At 28.2% G+C, this 17,672-nt stretch overlaps 1 protein-coding gene across 7 annotated transcripts in view; it reads left to right on the forward strand.

Annotated features, from left to right (window-relative positions):
• The window catches only part of LOC109605041 (oxysterol-binding protein-related protein 9), a 43,346-nt gene that overhangs the window by 13,813 nt on the left and 11,861 nt on the right, over positions 1-17,672 (forward strand). For 4 of the 7 annotated variants that reach the window (XM_049961624.1, XM_049961619.1, XM_049961620.1 and 1 more), the window contains exons 2-8: positions 399-599; positions 3,722-3,823; positions 4,173-4,250; positions 4,307-4,357; positions 5,797-5,872; positions 7,274-7,369; positions 13,307-13,421. In XM_049961624.1, coding sequence (XP_049817581.1) covers positions 411-599; positions 3,722-3,823; positions 4,173-4,250; positions 4,307-4,357; positions 5,797-5,872; positions 7,274-7,369; positions 13,307-13,421 — 707 coding nt within the window. In that variant the 5' untranslated portion in view covers positions 399-410. The remainder of the gene's footprint in view (positions 1-398; positions 600-3,721; positions 3,824-4,172; positions 4,251-4,306; positions 4,358-5,796; positions 5,873-7,273; positions 7,370-13,306; positions 13,422-17,672) is intronic. The other 3 variants (XM_049961622.1, XM_049961623.1, XM_049961621.1) reach the window with 2 other exon arrangements.

Below are 17,672 nucleotides of genomic sequence, written 5' to 3' on the forward strand. Positions count from 1 at the left end.
AATTATTTAATTATTAATTATTCATTTTTTGATACATAGGTCAGATATTTTGATTGTTTCAATAAAAAATGCATAATTTTTAAATAAATAAACTATTATATAACTGCACAGTAGAAAAATGCTTTGATAATCTGTATAATTTTGACAAAAAACAGCACTATTACATTATTACTGACTCCACCGCAATTAGCCTCCATATTTTGTTGGGCAAATTGTTGTAGAAATGCATCGCAACATGCGATGTAACTAAAACCATCGATTCCATCGCCATCGATCTCTCGTAAGTTACATCACGTTTTAATAAGCAACCCGTCGCGACGCCTCAAAAGGATGTTGCCAATTGGATTTTCCGTCCATGCACCGCTTTAATTACCGTCCATGTTTCGTTTTGCTTTCAGTCAAAAGAAAAGATGATGCGAGGCGTGCGGAGAGGCTGCGTCCGATTGAAAGGGGCCGTGATCGGGATCGACGACGAGGACGACAGCACCTTCACCATAACGGTGGACCACAAGACGTTCCACTTTCAGGCTCGCGACGCCGAAGAACGGGAGAAATGGGTGCGCGCCCTGGAGGACACGATAATACGGCACGGAAGTCGGGTGAGTGTCATCGTCTTTACTATTTTTTTTTTTTTGTTTTTAATGCGATAATGAAATCGTGACGTGCGTTGTCCATTAGCCGGTAATCTGAACCGGGTCTCGAGAGTTTTCCTCGTCCGGACGGATGGATGCACACCGGGTTAGTCGGATTAAATGTTTTTTCGCGTAGAATTAATCCCCGAGCCGGTGCAATTCATCTAAACGGCTTGACATTTAGAAAGCGGCGCCTTACGCAAAACTCCGAAAGCCGATGAACGCACTCCTAATGGAGGGAGCGTATTTTCATGGTCCTGCAGACTCGGTCAATAACAGGATTAATGGTGTTGGATACGAGTTTAGAAGTGTTCCTTCCTCTTGTTATGAGCTGCAGATATGAAGACGGATCGTCTTGAGATACTCAAGTGGTTTATCCTATTAAGACTCGTTTCTTTTTTCGTATTTTCTTTCTAAAAAATACTCTCGAGAGAAAAGCAATTAATTAAAATTAATGGTCAAACTTTTATTTTATTTTTATTAAATGTAATTATATATAATAATTAGTGAAATATTTTGAAAACAAACATTTGGGAATCCACATATTTCTTAAATAAAGAAAAAAATAATGGTCCTTTTGACGTATTTTGTCACTCTTAAGTATTTTTTTAACTCTTCTAAACAAATGTAATTCATAATGGAATTAGGTTCAATAACCTGTAAATTATATAAAATATTAGTTTCTAAAAATTGTCGATTATTAGTAGTAATGTGTGAAATTATTAAAATAATAATATATGAAAAGACATTTGTCATTTACACAGTTTATCAAAGTAATTTATGTAAACCTTTCAAAAAAAGTCAAATTAATTTTAATCACATTTTTGTTTACACCTCATCAGTTCTTTAATAACGTCATCTTTGGATAAGATAGATATATTTGAATCACTATTGGGAATCCACACATTTTTAAATAAAACAAATAAAGGTAATTTTGACGTATTTTGTCACCAATGGAAATATACTAAATTGTGTTCACAAACCTATAAATTATATAAAATATTATTTTATACAAATTGTTGATTATAAAAGTATGTGTATAAATAAAGTATGAAAAGACATTTTTCATTTCCATAGTTTATCTCATTCATTTATGTAAATCCCACAATTAAAAGAAGTAAAATTAATTTACATTATTACATTTTTATTACACCCTAACAGTCCCTCTTTGAGCTTGGAAAAAATAGATACATTTGAATCAATGTTAATTTATGAAAATCTCACAATAAAAAAAGTAAAATTAACTTTAATCACGTTTTCATTACACCTTATTAATCCTTTTTAAGTTTGGAAAATAGATACATTTGAATTCCTATTGAGAATTCACATTTTTTTTTAAATAAAGCAAATAAAGGTTATTTTGTCATGTATTTTTTAACACTTTTAAATGAATGTAATTCATAATAGAAATTTATTAAATTATGTTCACAAACCTGTAAATTAAAAAAAATATTATTTTAGGAAAATTGTCAGTTATAAAAGTATGTGTATAAATAAAGTATGAAAAGATATTTACATTTACACAGTTGGTCCCATTAATTTATGAAAATCTCACAATAAAAAAAGTAAATTAACTTTAATCACGTTTTTATTACTTTATTAATTCTTTTTCAGCTTGGAAAAAACAAATACATTTGAATCACTATTGGGAATTCAGAAATGTTTTAAATAAAGCTAATTTTGGCGTATTTTGTCATTATTAAATATTTTTTTAACACTTCTAAATGAATATAATTCATAATAGAAATTTATTAAATTGTATTCAAAAATCTGTAAATTAATTAAAATATTATTTTATGAAAATTGTCGAGTATAAAAGTATATGTATAAATAAAGTAAGAAAAGACATTTTTCATTTACACAGTTTATCCCATTAATTTATGTAAATCTCATTAAACAATTAAAAGAAGTAAAATTAATTTTCATATCATATCTTTATTACACCTTATCAACCCTTTTTGAGCTTTTTTAAATAAATCAAATAAAGGTAATTTTAACATACTTTGTCACTATTAAGTCTTTTTTAACACTTCTAAACGAATATAATTCATAATGGAAATTTATTAAATTACGTTCACAAACTTATAATTTGTATAAAATATCATTGTTAAAAAATAGTTTATAAAAGTATGTGCATAAATAAATTATGAAAAACATTTTTTATTTACACAATTCATTTATGTAATAGCAGTATTAAAAAATATATTTTAATCGCATTTTTTGTTTATACCTCATCAATTCGTTGGAAAAATAGATCTATATGAATAATTATTGGGAATCCACATATTAAAAAAAAAAGAAATGAATGAATGAATGAAATCTTGACGTAGAAGAATTTCGCAACTGATTAAGTATCGAGATATAAACGAATATAATTTATAATGGAAATTTATTAAATTATGTTTACAAACTTGAAAGTTTACATTATGGTAACTGTTAACAAAAATACTATTTCTCAAAAATTATCGATTAATTATAAAAGTATGCATGTGTGTAAATTATGAAAAATTTTTTTTCATTTCCACAGTTTACCGGAGTAGTTTATATAAATCCCACTATTTGTTGTTGTAAGTGCCATAAGTAAAATTAATATTAATCGCAATTTTGTTTGCACAATCCGTCTTTGAACTGGGTAAAAATAAAATTGTTTTACGCAAAAAGAAACATTTTATACATAAATTAACGAATGGAATTTTCGTTGCCCAGAGTAACAATTGTAACATTTAATTAAACGTACTCTTGACGTACAGTGAGGTGTTTATCGTGAACGAATTGTATACGGAAAGTTTTTTAAAATCTACTATTTAAATTAATCATGTGGTTTATTTAACAACAATTCTAAGGAGGCATTAAAATGAATGTGCATACTAATGATGTTATTTCGAAATTAAAAACGTAATAAATTTTTAAGTTCATCTGACGTTTCGGTGACATAAAGCAGTTTAAACGTACATTTTTTAAAATTAAATAAAAATACGCAAAACCCACGTAGGTAGCTTTTGTGTTTCTTTAAAACGTTTTTAAGTTAATTTATGGAACGAGGCATTTTGTGTGAAGATATATTTATACGTTTACGTTTATTGTTGCAGATAAAATGGGATATGCAACAACCATCACCAACGATAAAAGACTTTGACAACAAAGTGTCGGAGGCGGATGCTTACTTGCAGCTAATGATCGACCAGACCAAGGTAGGCATAATCAGTTAAAAAATGAAATTTGAATCTAGGTAAATTTTGTTAAAATGTTCTCAAATTATGTCAAGGTGGGTCATTTGTTTACAAATTTATTCCCGGGATTGTTAGACATTTACATTGAATATTCTGACCTTTCACTACTAAATATTGATAGTAAGAAACTTTTCTATAGAAACAATACTATTGACGTATTGGCATAAGAGGTTTTCTAAGAACAATGCTGTGAGTCTTTGGACTTCAACCGGAGTTTCCAATGTCCGAATTGTAATTACATAGAAATCCTAATCTCCAAGGATTATATCAGAAATGTTCAATCAATTGGCAATGATTATTATTTTTACAGAAACTAGAGGAGAGGGTAACATCGATGTCAGACTCCGAAGAAAAAACTAAAGGCCAAATGATATTGAATCAAGCAAACGTAAGTTAATGGAACGAAGGTATTCTTGAATGTACTGTTTTTTTTTATTATTTTAGGACATGTTAAACAATGTGAAGCATTCCATTGTACTTCTACAAATTGCAAAGGTAAAAATATAAAGCATAGTTCAATTGTATCTGCATGTAATGAAATGTAAATAACATTATCGTAGTCATGTGCGTATTTAATTGAATTCTAAATGCATTTCAATTTATCCACAAACCCCATAATAGCAACTGTACATTGACCGAAATGGGCTGTCGTGCAGAGGAGTATTCGCACTCAAAAACTGATGAAAAGTCAAATTGTGAGGGTATATATAGACCCAACGCTTTTCAGTTTTAAGAGATGACAATTTAATGTTGATGGTGGCAGGAAAATATGTTACGCTTTTAATAAAACCTTTACTGTAAATATTTCACAGGCATTTTAATGCAGAGTTAAAAGTACTTTAAACGTCCAATTTTTTTTATTAAATAATCGTGTCTCTGTTTATCTCCTGGGCCACATTGGGGAATTTTATTTTGCACTCACATCATTTTCCTAAAATTCTGTGAAGAGAAACCTTTCCCATGTTTAACTCAAATGTGTTTTAAATTTTTATTATCCTGTAATATTTAAGGGTTCGAATGTGACCTTATTATTTACTGTTTATATTTTGTCTTTACCCTCAGACTGATAATATTTTTACACAATTAAAATAGTATACAAGAATTGATGATGAAAGTAACAATTAATTTTCTTCTTGGGTTTTATTATTTGTCATGTAACTGTATGACTGTAAATAAAATCAATAAGATATTCGTACGTATTTTATATGCTTCATATCTAATTTTGGCATATATATTTTTGACTTATCGTACTAGATAAAATCATTACGACGGGTACGAATGTACTATAAATGTACAGGTACCTGAGAGTTTTCACAGTTTACGTGTATATTTAAAAAAAAAAATCAATGTTTTCGTTAACAAATAATCTAGAGTTAATTAAAACTTAAATGTTTAAATTTAAATAGAAATGACTCCAAACATTATTAATGCATTGCACAGAAAAGCAATTAGTTAAATACTTAAACTTCGCATTAGTCAATATAAACTGTTAAGTTAAATTAACTTTTTATCTTCTCAAATGGTTCATAGTATAATTGCATATTTATATTCTCTTCTATTCAGTGCATAAACATGAATATTACAAGGTAATAATGTACCATGTTAAATTTCAACTATACACTAACGTCAGACATAAAACTATAGTTCTATAGAAAAATAGAATATGATTAATAGATGCCATAAAATTTTAACTTGTTAATTGTTACAATGTAAACACATTTTAGAATGTTTCTTTTGAAAATATTAATATCTGGTAGAACAAACTATTTTTTATATCCTTTTGCATGCTTAAAATGTAATGGAGCCTTTCCTGTTCGGGGTAAATAGAAAAATGCAATGTTTAATTTATGTAAATATACTAATGCCTCACATTATGTAACAATTCTCACAATCCCTGAATTATGTAATTATTGATTCAAATTTTTACGTTTTAGAACACAGCCCATCCAGTAAATGGAATTTATTCAGCTAGAACAGAACCACCAAGCAATACTAGTCCAGGAGACGCAGGTAAGTTGAATGAAAAACTATTACTAATAAAAACTGAATGGGTATTGTAATGGTGTAGTATAATAAATGTATGCAAATAAAACGTTGTTATTATGCTTTCAAGTTCAGTTTTCTATTATTGCACCTTCAGAGGGGTTTTATCCAAACTTTATCTGAATCACATCGATGCCTAAAATAGCATGTGCATTATGAACAATAATTTATGTATGGCAATCGATTGGCCGAATGGCAAGGTGCTCCAAAATTCTCACCAACAACGTCTAATTTTGAACATGCTATTTTTCCCACTGTATTAAGTGCCGCAAAGAGTAATTTACGTTCCTGACTTTTATTCAACCACATGATCATAATAAAGCAAATTCCCTGCCACAAAAAAAGCTTCTAGATTCTTGGAACTGATGAAAAGATCAACCTAAAGAAGTGGACAATGACGCCAATAAATAATAGCCACATGGATACATATCAAGACTATATGGTGGATGAAGTGAAACTTCCTATTTAACATATCGAAGTTTCTTTTGAGTCTTTAATGTGGGCTTGTATTATAATGAAAGAGCAAACCATATTTTATATTGATTGAAATCATCTTTGAGTAAGTTCATGTTGTAACATTTCATCTGACAACAGTTTAAATAATATTCGACCAAGTTCATTAGCTTCAACCCATTGTCCAGACCAACGAAGAGAATGGACAGCTATAAAACGCCTATTTTTGTAATTCTCCTTTAATTTCCATTGTTCATTTGTTCATCGGTTGATACATCAAAGTTTAATGTAATTAAATATAATATAAAAAATTATTCAATTAGATTTTGAACCAAAAACGTAAATTACTTTTTCCGGTGCTTAAACATTTTTCTAGGCTAGAAGAAAAGTCTCAATTTATCTTTAAACTGTCAGACTTTTTGTTCGTTTATTGGCCAGCAATTTAGCAAAGGAAATATTACCTTAAACCAATATTGAATTTTAAATAAGATAACATCTGCCTGTTTATACGAATATCATTTTATAATAGATTATGACATATACAAATATGCACATACATAAAACCCCATAATATGATTATATGAGTTAACGTCGAAATATTTTATTTATCGAAAACGGCTATTAGTATAACTTTAAAATTTGTCATCTATGTGGACACATTCTAAGAATTTATGATAAATATATACATGTATATATATTGGAAAGCTTCCTAGACTGAATTATTATTGTGGTCGTTGTCGGTGGTTATACAAACAAATGTAAGTGTATAATATGACTAATGCTTTCCACAGATTTAGATCTTATCATTCAGTTACTTGAATAACAGTAAAAATCGACGATGTACAGACGTGCGTTTCTGATTTTTCGTGATTATATCGAATGTTTGTTGTTAATGTTTAGTTTCTGTTGTTGCAGAGATTATAGCTTTGCCTGGAGAAGCGTCCGTTCAACAAGGTATTGAATTAGGGTCTGAGTGTTTAGAGAATGCCCGAAGGCACAGCAGAACAATCGGTGAGTCCGTTTGTACTGTTGTTGCTCCTTTATTTACCTTTAATTATGTGTTTAATAATTATTTCTATTTGTATTTGTTTTGTATACAGTTTGGAACTTAATTAATTGCTTTAATTATTGAACATTTTTATGAAATACTTTGACACACGTCGATTTTAGATTATGAAGTGAACGTTGAACCCCCTCGAGTGAATGGCTTTGCTACATGAGGATTTTGGTACACTGTTTGAAAGGTTCCAATTAAAAATTGTTTTTGTTCTCAAGTTTATTACAAAAATTAGCATTTTAACATAAAGTAAGAAATATATTGCAAATATTACTGTTAAAAATAAAACCATAATCAAAAACACTACAACGCACTAAAAACTTGATAAGTGATAATAGTTCTTGGTAATTTGGTGTCATTAGTTACTGCATTGAAAGGTTATTGATTTGTTAAAATAAAATGCACATGGGATCACGTCAAATCGACCAGTTATATACCCAATCTACTTGAGTTTCACTTTAACTTTTATGTATTAGTTGTAAATATATGTCTGTGTCTCTTTTACTAAACCTTAAAAAATATGAGATTTTCAAAAACCCTTTTATTTTTTGAAAAAATTGGTAACTCTCAAAAATTGACCAAATAACTTAGTTTTTTTCAATGAACTTTACTAAAAAGTTACACTTTCTAGTACTCCATATTAAAATATATAAAAAATATTAAAAATTTTATTTTTTAACTACTGATTTAATTTAATTTAAAAAAAAAGTAATTAGAATTAGGTATTTTTTGTGACAAAAGACACTGAAAAAATATTTGTGCAGTGAAATTTTATTTAAAAAAATTATTAATGTAGTTTTAAATATTTTTTTCAATTAGAATTTTTTTAATTGTTGAATTAGTTGTGAATATTTTTTTAGTTCAGTTTTTTAGAAGTATATATTTTTATAAATTCTAGAATACTGAAAAATATTATATTTTTAATTTTTCAGTATTTTTTTTACTTTTTTAACTGCTGAATTAATTTTAAATAAATTTTCTAATTACATATTTCCATAAAAACTATAAATAATGAAAAAATCTTAACCAAATTTTAATTCTTGAATTAATTGTAAATATTCTTTTAGTTAGAATTATATATTTTCATAAAAACTAGAACACTGAAAAAATATTATATATTTTTAATTTTTTTAATTGTTGAATTAATTTTTAATAAATTTTTTAAATGCATATTTACATAAAAAATTTTTAATTCTTATATAATTTTTAACAATTTTTGTTAAAATCAAGATCAATTTGTTGTTTTTTTTTATTATTCATTTAATTGTAAACATTTTTCAAGATAGAATTGACTTTTTTCCTAAAAATTGAAAAAATGTTAAAGTTATTATTATTTTGATTATCCAGCTTAGATACAAATTTTACTAAAACTAAATCAAATTTCTAAATAATCAAAAAAAAAAAACGAAAAATCAATGTTTTAATTAGAACATTGAAAAAATTGTAAGGTTGTTAATTTAACAATAAATTATGTTAAAAACAAGACAATTTTAAATTAGTGTTTTTGTATTTTTATAGTTTTAAAGTTGTTATTATCTTTTTAAATTCTTTTTAATAAATTCTCGTAATAACAAGACAAATTTCAAAATACTAAACTAGTTTTTTTATCTAAAAAATTGAAAAAATATTAAAGTAAAATATGTTCTTATTCTTTAGTTTAATGAAGTAATAAAGAAAATTCAAACATTTTTTAATTGGTTATTTGTAAATATTTTTCTAATTAGAATAATATATTTTCAAAAAATTAGAACACTAAAATAGTGTTATTGTATTTCTTATATTGTAGTGGTAAGTTCAAAAATAAATGAATTAAAGAACGTTTTATTTGATAAAAAAAAAAATTAAAATTGGGAAAATTTGTATAATTAATAAAATTTTTTGGGAACTTCATAAAAAATGATCAAATTGAAAGAAAACATTTTATTTAGTCAATTTTTTACACAGGACTTAAAGATTCATATATATATTTCTGTTAATTGCAATGAAATCAATAACATTTTTGAATAGATAGAAGAAAAATTAAATGATGATCACTCCAAGGGGGATGAAATTTTTTCGTGGCATTTCTAAAATTCACGTGTTCAAGGGCATTTTAAAATTTGCTCAGCGATCAAAATACTAAATTTACACCAGGACATCCATCCGCCGTATAAAGCTGGTTGATTTTCAAAAACTGTTTAACAACTTCATTAGCGTGATAATGAACGTTTCCTATAAATCCACACATGTTGCGGGAAACTCCGAATTGTGCATAGCATCCGATCTGTAATTAAAACCGTACGGAATTACGGAGTTATTTACCCCTCTAAAAGGGACGTGCTAACGAAGCAATATTAATTAAGCAAACCCCGTGATTACTTAAAGCGCGATATACCCCCGACAGTCGTTCATTTTTAATCAAATCCATCCGTGCCACAAAACGAAAGAAGTCCGTTTTACGTAACGTTACGCCTCCCAACACGTGGAAGCCATTTATTTCTTTACATTGACCCACTGCACCCACACACCGCCCGCCCGGTTTTCTCCACGAACTAAACGATGTGCAAATTCAGCACTGAATATAATCCGTTCACAATAAATCGGGTACGTCCGCACCCGATGGAAGAGAGAGGAAGCGCCAAACGAAACCACATCGATACGAATATAATTCACACGTCCGTGAGCGAATTTTTATCGCAGGTTCCGGTGCATTAATAAGCGTTTTATCGTTAAATAAAATAGATAAAGGTGTCGTAAGAATGATTAATCTTGAGTCGCATTGAGACGTCGACGGTTCGTACGTTGACATCGTGCTACTACCAAATATTCCCCGACGAGTGCATCGTACACAATTGCGGTAATGGCACCTCATTAAGCTCGTAATTCACTCCACCTAATCCTCCCGCTGTTTACTTTTGACTTCCGTCGTACGAACCGCGGCTCCGTTGCCGTCGCATTCGACGTCGCTCCGCGGCCACCAACTTGCTTACTCACACTAAATGATTTTTTTCGCAACGTACGCGACCCGACGAATTTCGCCACAACAATTTGGAGTAGTTATGGTGTGTTTGGCTGTTGTGACTCGTGCCGTACGTGAACGATGTTTGGAAGTGAGTTGATCCGGGGGCAAAAATTGTGTGCGAAGATTTACTGCTAAGATCTACGACAAGGTGTACGCTTTCTGCACTTGTTTTTGGCATATTTTTAGATTACGTTGAAATGCAAATCTGGTTTGATGTTTGCAAAAGCGCGGTGGTATGAGACGTTGTGACGTAATGGCGTTGTTGCACGTGGATCGGTGGAACTGTTGTTTGTTTATTATTTATTATTATCTTTAGTCTGGTCACAGATACTTTAACGTACTGCACAAATTTGCTTACTTATTTATTTTTTTGCACAAGTAGCAACAGCTATGTGAGTTTATCTGAACGTATTTTATCCTGTATTGGTTAATATTTGAATTGTATTATATTAAATATAGCACAATTCCCAATTGACGTGACATAAATTTAAATGAATTGTATTAAATTTTGCCGAAGCACAATTCTAAATTCGGTAATGGCAAAAATAATCAACGTTATGAATAATTTTTATACAATAATTGAATTTGAATCGTCAGAAATATCGATGCACAATCGAGACCAGACTAAATAATAAATTTGTTTTATACTAATCGATATTACTGAACATTATTTATAATTAAGTCGTGCATGTTATTCTTTTTATTTGTTTTATTTTGTTTATAATATGAATAATTTAGTTTAAATTTTATTGGTAAACATCAAAACTAATTAACGAGTTGTGCAAATCAGTCGACCTAAAATTAATCGTCGTTTAATCCGATAATTAAAAATTGATGTGGGGTATTGAACCAGAAAATTGTTGTACAATTTGTGCTCACCAATTACCAATTAAACTTCAGTTGATACAGGGCGTTTGGATGTGTTGGCACCTGATGAAAAAATAGATATAGGAAGTGTAAAAAAACTTCAACAGAACAAAAACTAAAAGTTGTTGAAGTTGACTAATAGGATAAGTTTTCGAACAATGTCCAATCAGCCTTGTTTTTAACAGTGAGATGTAAAACTGTCATCGTATGGCATCATTAACAGTTAAAACGTTTTAAGATTACTCTTTAATTTATCAATACAAAGTTCTAATAATATAACTGTTATATAATGATGACAAGTATATTGACAATTATGTTGTATTTACATTCACCACAAAAATTTCACTGTTGAAAACAAAGCCTCCTTTACCATAGTCTATTGGTCATTGTCCACAGTTGCATTTCTAGTAGTCAACTTTAATAACTTCTAACTCTTCTGCTATTGAAACTACACCTTTTTTATTAACATACACACATTCCTGATGCAAAAGTGAATATATAGTGTCAATAAAAAATATATAACTGCAAGAGCACAAGAACAAGAGATTGTTAAAATTGACCAATGGGAAGTTCTAATAATATAACTGTTAAAAAAATGTTAATGATAACAAATATATTGACAATTATATTGTGCATACATTCACCTCAAAAATCTAACTTTTGAAAACAAAACCTCCTTTATCATAGTCCATTTGTCATTGTCCACAGTTGAATTTCTAGTAATCAACTTAAATAACTTCTAACTCTTCTGCTATTGGAGCTACATCTTTTTTATTAGATACAACATATTCCTGATGCAAAAGTGAATGTTTAATGTTAAAACTTCCAAAGCACAAGAACTAGACACTGTTATATTTGACCAATAGGATAAGTCTTTGGACAATGTTGTGTGGATTATGGTGAAGTGGGCTCTGTTTTCAACATTGAGATCTTCTCAGTTGAATATAAAACTGTCATCGTACTTATAATCATTAACAGTTAAATTGTTTTGAGATTCCACTTTAATTGGTCAGTACTAAGTTTAATAATAAATGTTAATGATAACAAGTATATGGACAATTATATTGTACACATATTCACCTTAAAAATCTCACTTTTGAAAACAAAGCCTCTTTCATCATTGTCCATTGGTCATTGTCCTCAGATGCATTTCTAATGGTCAACTTTAATAACATTTAACTCTTCTGCTACATCTATTTTTAATAGATAAACATATACCTGATGCAAAAGTGAATGTTTAATGTTAAAAAAAATATATAACTTCGAAAGCAGAAGAACTAGAAACTGTTATGATTGACCAATAGGATAAGTTTTTGGACCGTGTCAATTGGACAATGGTAAAGTGGGCTCTGTTTTCAACATTGAGATCTTCACAGGTGAATATAAAACTGTCATCGTACTTATAATCATTAACAGTTAAATTGTTTTGAGATTACAGTTTAATTTGACAGTACTAAGTTCTAATAATATAACTGTTAAATAAATGTTAATGATGACAAGTATATAGACAATTATGTTGTACATACATCCACCTTAAAAATCTCACTTTTGAAAACAGAGCCTCCTTTATGATTGTCCATTGGTCATTGTCCACAGCTACATTTCCACTAGTCAACTTAAATAACTTCTAACTCTCCTGCTATTGGAGCTACACCTTTTTTATTAACATACACACATTCCTGATGCAATGCAGTAGCAGTAATTAATATTTTACCACTGTCCTTTTGTCGTTGTCCACATCATATTTCTAGTAGTCAGCTTTAACCACTTCTAATTGCTATTGAAACTACATTTTTTTATTAACAGTTTATTTGTCTAAGTTTGCACCAGGAATATGTTACTTCAAGATGGTGCATGCATATTCGAGCACCTTGTACGTGTACATCTAAAAATAGATTACTAATGTATTTTTTTTTTATCTCCGAGAATTTATTTTCCTTATCTATGTTATTGAGTAACCATCAACAGCTGATCAGTTTATTACACATAATACAACAAATATTTTAAACATTATCTATTCCAGGTGCCACAGCGTCTTTGGCAGTGCCAGATATGTCGTACTCAAGTTCGGAAGGGGAGGAAGACTTCTACGATGCCAACGATTCCCCTTTCACGTGTAGTCAGTTACCTTCACCAACGTAAGTAATTTTTTTCTTTCATTTTTCCACATCCACCCACTAAATCCATAAAACGTTCCGCTGAATCGTCCGCATTTCGCATCATAGTGAATGCGAATATTTTATGAGGGCGAGCTCGCCGTTCGCAACGAATGCCCTCACGCGTATCCCGGGAATTAAGTTCGCTACCCTCGCCCGTACGGGGTTTAATGGACCCCTCGCATGCTGCTATTAAAACGGGACCGTGGCGGTCACTCGGAAAATTTTCGTATTAACGCCTGTTTAACTATAAGTTATTGTGTTAAACAATGAAAGCTTCGTTTATAACTCGGCTCAGGTTTAATTTGATTGAATTTATGAATTTATTCGGATATTTGTGAAACGATAAAGAAATTTTGTGGAGGAATTTGTGCCAGTAGTGAGTTTATTTACATATTCCTCATTCACTAAAAATACTTTCACACTACAAAATAAACGACAATACATTAATCTTTTGTTTGTGCGTATTGCCTGTGACGTTTTACTGCAGCTAAAACGTAACAGGACCGCTGACATTTTAAATAGCCGTTAATGTCGCTTCTGTAAACATCTTTTATAATTTACAGGCGAAACGTGAATCTTAAATATTGATCGAATTTTATCTCATTCGTTTTATTGCGTTACATAATCGTTATCCAACTGTAAATTGCGAGGAACGGATTGAATTGTGTTGTAAGACAATAACTGTGATTAATTTTTCTTGTTGGTGCGTCCGGGTAATGAAGCTGCAACAATAAAACACTATATTAGACATAATTAAGCCTTATAAGATTACAGATTATGTTGTTAAAAATTCAATATGTTTCCTTTAACGTGCCAGACTATGCCTGACATTTCACGAAATTTCTCCTCCCCTTCTCGTGAATTATTAAAATGTTCATAGTACTGGGGTGTGGAGAGTCAATAATAATGTAATTTGAGTGATCAATTTGTAATGTACTTTTCGTCAGTCAATTTTAACAAATCGCAGCACCGACAAGTTCAATTAATTTCCATTTTCAGATTGGACATTAAAAATTACCAAAGCATGACCTGCTCTAATGAAATGTGCAAATAAAACGTTGATTTACACAATTTCATCGTTGAAATGTGCAAAATAAATGCAAATAAAAAATTGATTTACGCACACGCGGAACAATGAAATTTTTGCGTGTCGTGTATTTTAATTTCAGAATATTGTGATGAGGGGGAAGCTACAATTTTGACCTTTGCAGTTAATATGGTATCTTTTGAATGTCATGGGATTTCCACATAGTTTAGTGGCGTGTCATTTTATGTTATTACCATTGTACTAGTACGGTTTCACCTCGCCCTTTGATTGAACAATTTTAATTGGCGTACGTGACACATTTCGGAGAATACAACTGAGAAACACTTCCTTCGTTATAAATTAAGTCTCGGTCCAAATCCAGCTTAGAAACAGGTTGACAATAAGGAAATAAGTTGTATTCTAAAATAAATTTTATTTAAATGTCACTTTTTTATAACATAATATGCAGGGATTAAAAAATGTTTATAATAAATATAAGATAGTTATCAATATTTGAATTATCCAGATAATTATCAATCAATAATTATTACGAATATAAAATAATACAGACAATATTTGCTGATAATTTTTTTAATAGTTAACATAATAATGTCCAGAAATAGAAATGGATTAGCAATAAGAAATGTTGAGTTGCATAATAAATCTTATTTCAATGCCACATTTTTTTAAAACATAATTAACAAGGATTAAAAAATCTTACGTTTATAATAAATGTCAGATAATTATCAATATTTGAATTACCAAGATAATCAACTTTTTTCTCAAAAACATTGTTTTTACTGCAAAACGATTATCTTTTAATAATAACATACAATTTAAATAATTCTTAAATTTTCTGTATTGTTAATTAACCTTAACCTTATTAATGAAAAAAACAAACTATTAATTAAATAAACAAAATAAATAAATAAAAAATGGTTAACATATTAAAAGATCAACTTAGAAACAAACTAGCAATAAGAATATGAGTTTTACAAAATAAACCTTATTTTAATGCCACAATATTTTCAAACATACAATACACAGAGTTTAAAAAAATTTATATAGTACTATTTATATAGTATATATATATAGTATATATATATATATATATATAATAGTCAAAAACCAATAATTTTTTCCCATAAAAAATAAGTTTTATTATAGAATAAAATCTTATTTCAAAATCATTTCTTTTAATCATAAAACAATGATAGTTGAAAGAATCCTATATTTATAATAAATATCAAATAAGCATAAAAATTTAAATTTTCTTGATAAGGATCCATTTTTATATTTCAAAACTATTATCGTAGTTTTTTAAGAGATATTACATAATGATTTTTTCCTTGATAATAATCAATTGAAATAATTCTAAAATTATCTTTATTATAAATCAAGACTCAGATTTGTTAAAAAATATTATTTTAAAAAACAATAATAAACTTGAACAATTAAGAAAATTCTTCAGGTAACATTTACTGATATATATTTTTCAGTAGTTGATATAATAAAGTCTTTGAAACAGATTGGCAATAAGAAAATAGTTGAGTTACATAATAATTCTTATTTCAATGCCACCTTTTTTTAAAACAAGGACTAAAAAATATATGAATTACCTAGATTATTTCTTGAAAACTATTACATTGTTTTTACGAGATACTGCAGAACGTTTATCTATTAATAATATTATATAATTTAAATATTGCTTAAATTTTCTATATTGCAAATTATCCTTAAGCTTATTAACAAAAAAACAAACTATGTGTTAATTAAGCAAACAACAGGAACAATATAAAACAATAAATGGTTAATATAATAAAAGACTAACTTAGAAACAGATTAGCAATAAGAAAATGAGTTATTTACAAAATATTTCAATGACACATAAATCTTTTATTTATATAGCAATTTTTTCTATAACAAATAGTCTAAATAATTCTGAAACTTTTTTATTACAAATTAAGTCTCATCTTTAAAACAAAGTAAATAAAAAACAACAAAGATAATCTAATCAACAAATACCGATAAAAAATAAGTTGTATTATAGAATAAGTCTTATTTCATAGTCACTTCTTTTAATTATAAGATAATGAAGGTTTACAAAATCCTATATTTATAATAAATATGAAATATGTGTAAAAATTTGAATTATCTAGATAAGGATTAACTTAAATTTTTCAAAACTATTAAATTTTTAAAAAAAAATATTGCATAGTGATTTTTTTCCTTAGTAATAATAATTAATTTAAATATTTCTATTATAAATTAAACCCCAGCTTCGCCAATAAAAAATATTCTTTTAAAAAATCAACAACAACAATAAACTTAAATAATTAAAAAAATATAATATAGATAACAAATACTGATAACTTTTAATGTTTAACATAAGATCCACTTTTATTTCTCAAAACTGTTACATATTTTGTTTTTTAATGAATAATTTAAATAATACTAATATTTTCTTTATTATCAAATTAATTCTCAGCATATTAATTAAAAAACAAAAACAATTTAATGAACATATAAATAATTAAGAAAATTAAATAGTATACAGATAACAAATACTGATAATTTTTATGTAATTATCAGTTATTTTCTCATTTAAAAGGTATTATATAGGGATTATCCCTTAATAATAATAAATAATTTAAATACTTTTTTAATTTTCTTCCTTTAAGCCTCTGCTTCATTAATAATAAAAAAATTATTTTAAAAAGAGTACAAAGACAATATAATTAACTTTAATACATAATTAAGAAAATAAAATTATACAGATAACAAATACTGATAACTCTTTTAATGGTTGGCATAATAAAAGACAAATTTAGAAAGAGATTACTGATAATAAAATAATGATAGCTCACTTTTATTTGTTACATAATAACCACCTAACTTGAACAATCCAAATTGTATTGAAAACATGGATCAATGTAATTCGGAATATGTTTTCAAATATTTTCCTGAGCAAAATAGAAGATAACGTATTGAAACTGGTGTTTGTTTTCAGTGCTTAATGCATTTTTAAATATCAGTTGTTTATTTGTGTTGAGTTTTTTGGAGATTTCGGCGGAATTTTGGGGAATTACCAACACTCGACGTAATTATCGTTTGATAATTATAAACTGTTGTGTTGGTAATCGAAAAATAATTCGCCCATGGACGCCACTGGCGGTCGGACTGCCCGACGGCGTCGCCGTCTG

Source organism: Aethina tumida, chromosome 1 (genome assembly GCF_024364675.1).
Source record: "Aethina tumida isolate Nest 87 chromosome 1, icAetTumi1.1, whole genome shotgun sequence".
NCBI lineage: Eukaryota > Metazoa > Arthropoda > Insecta > Coleoptera > Nitidulidae > Aethina > Aethina tumida.